Here is a 2,125-nt window from a genome sequence, read left to right on the forward strand (position 1 = left end):
CCCCCAGCTCTGGATATCCTGCAGGATCATCCAGCAGGTCCAGGGAAAACATGTACATCTAAACAGAAAGGCTGGATGAAGACCCTGTCTGAAGGTGTTCAACTACAACTAAAAAAGTCCGATAGACTTTTTAGCGGGACAGACAGTGAATATTAAGCTTAACACATTTTAGTATGATACCTTTCTGATAGCTTGAAATGTAGTGATCTTCAGGGAGAAGAGACACCAAGAAACAAGGAGATGGAGATAGGAATATGGGAAGAGCATTTAAGTTTACATGGAAGAGAGAAAAAAATCAAAGTGAAATGCAATGGGAGAAGCAGGCTTTTATCTTGATCAGCTCAGAAAAGAACCCCCCCGAATCCTAACAGAATGTTCAATTATGGACTTCTTGTCAGTCATTTTCCACTTGTTGAATGTTTATGGTTTTATACTAATTCACATCTATTATTATCCAACATGTTTTATCCCGAGAGATCATGAAAATAAAATTAGACCAAAAAAAAAGGGTATTTTTTTTGTAGCCCAAATGACATTGAAAACAAGGAACAAAAAGAGGACAGAACAAACAGCTTACAACCCTCTTAATAAGAGCATTACATTTTTTAATGGATTCAATATATTCCTATATCTTTCCAGAGATATTGCAGTTTTTCCTTTTTTAAGTTTGATATTTTCTTCAGAATCTCAAGTTCATCAAGTTGCTTTTTGCTGCTGTCTCTTAGATACCTTCCTGAGTGTCTGGCAATCCTTCATGCTTACTCATGATTAAGAGTGAGGGACTCAAAAACTTTCAGAGTTGGTGGGTGGACTGTTGACTTGGAGCTTTAGCTAGAGTGATCAGATTGGGTCTGTTTTAGAGAATTCTCTCTACCAGTATTGAGTATGCATGCATATAGTCCCTTATTTCAATTCTTTTGGTACGGTACTGATCCCTCAATTGCACGGTATGCCCCCTCCAGAAATTGTTTGGTTTACCTTTTAGAGATTAGCCTCCAGACTTGGAGAAGAGGCAGTTGCTCACTAGTAACCAGGACTATAATTGCCTTTCCAAAAGTTTTCACCCAGTCTCCTTATTTAGGCTCATTGCCCATCTCCCTTCCCCCACCCAACCCACAGTCCCCAATTCTCTCAATTGGTGCTACCAATTCCTTTGCTTTTTGAGGATTCTGTGCTGGAGCTCAGCATTCCCCATTAGTAAGTTCAACTTTAGCTTTCATGAATCAGCAAAGTCAGTTACTAATAATATGTTTTCTAGATTCAGAAAGTCCTATAAAAATCTCTGGCTTTGTAGGTTTATAAGTTTCTTAACTTTTAAAACAAGTCCTCAACCAAAGACCTAGAGAGAGAGAGAGAGAGAGAGAGAGAGAGAGAGAGAGAGAGAGAGAATATCTATTGGCTGTCTTCTATATATGCCCTGACTGAGAATTGAACCAGCAACCTTTCAGTGTACAGGATGATGCTCAAACAACTGAGCCACTCTGACCAGGTACTTTCTTAACCTTTGTTATTGTGAAGTATAGACATACAGAAAAGTACACAAACATGTAACCCAGTGATTTATTAAAAAGCAAATGCCCATATAATCACCACTCAGGTCAATAAATAGAACCTTGCCAGCCCCTCCTAATAATTATAGTCTCTGTCTTCTCCCCAAAAATCATTCTCTTGAATTTCATTGAAATCATCTTCTTACTGTTATTTATAGTTTTACCATGTAAGCATGCATCCACAAGCACTCGTTTTCGTTTTTTAACTTTATGGAATTGGAACAATCAAATATGCATTTCTATCCAGCTTCTTTTGTTCAACATTCACCCGTGCTTTTCCTGTTGCTGTAGTTCAATGTCATTATTGTACACAACTCCACTATATAAATATGGCCCAATTTATTTCTCCTTTTTACTGCCAGTGGTCATTTGGGCTTATTCTAATCTTTGGCTATTTTGAATTAGGCTGCTGTGAATATTCCTGTGCCTTTCTCTTCACTGCATGTATTTCTATTAAGTATATTTCTAGAATGAAAATGTTCAGTTATAGGGTACATGTATGTTCAACTTTGGATAAAGTTTGGCATTATCTACTAAAGTGGATGTACCAACTTAAACTTCAGGGTCTGACATTC

General features: G+C 37.5%; 1 protein-coding gene across 4 annotated transcripts in view; it reads right to left on the reverse strand.

The window, feature by feature from the left end:
• The window catches only part of PPP3CC (protein phosphatase 3, catalytic subunit, gamma isozyme), an 84,087-nt gene that overhangs the window by 13,606 nt on the left and 68,356 nt on the right, over positions 1-2,125 (reverse strand). For 2 of the 4 annotated variants that reach the window (XM_015557755.1, XM_015557753.1), the window contains exon 11: positions 181-207. The exons of the other annotated variants lie outside the window; for them this stretch is intronic. In XM_015557755.1, coding sequence (XP_015413241.1) covers positions 181-207 — 27 coding nt within the window. The remainder of the gene's footprint in view (positions 1-180; positions 208-2,125) is intronic. 4 annotated transcript variants of the gene reach the window in all.

Source organism: Myotis davidii, unplaced genomic scaffold (assembly GCF_000327345.1).
Source record: "Myotis davidii unplaced genomic scaffold, ASM32734v1 scaffold448, whole genome shotgun sequence".
Lineage (NCBI taxonomy): Eukaryota > Metazoa > Chordata > Mammalia > Chiroptera > Vespertilionidae > Myotis > Myotis davidii.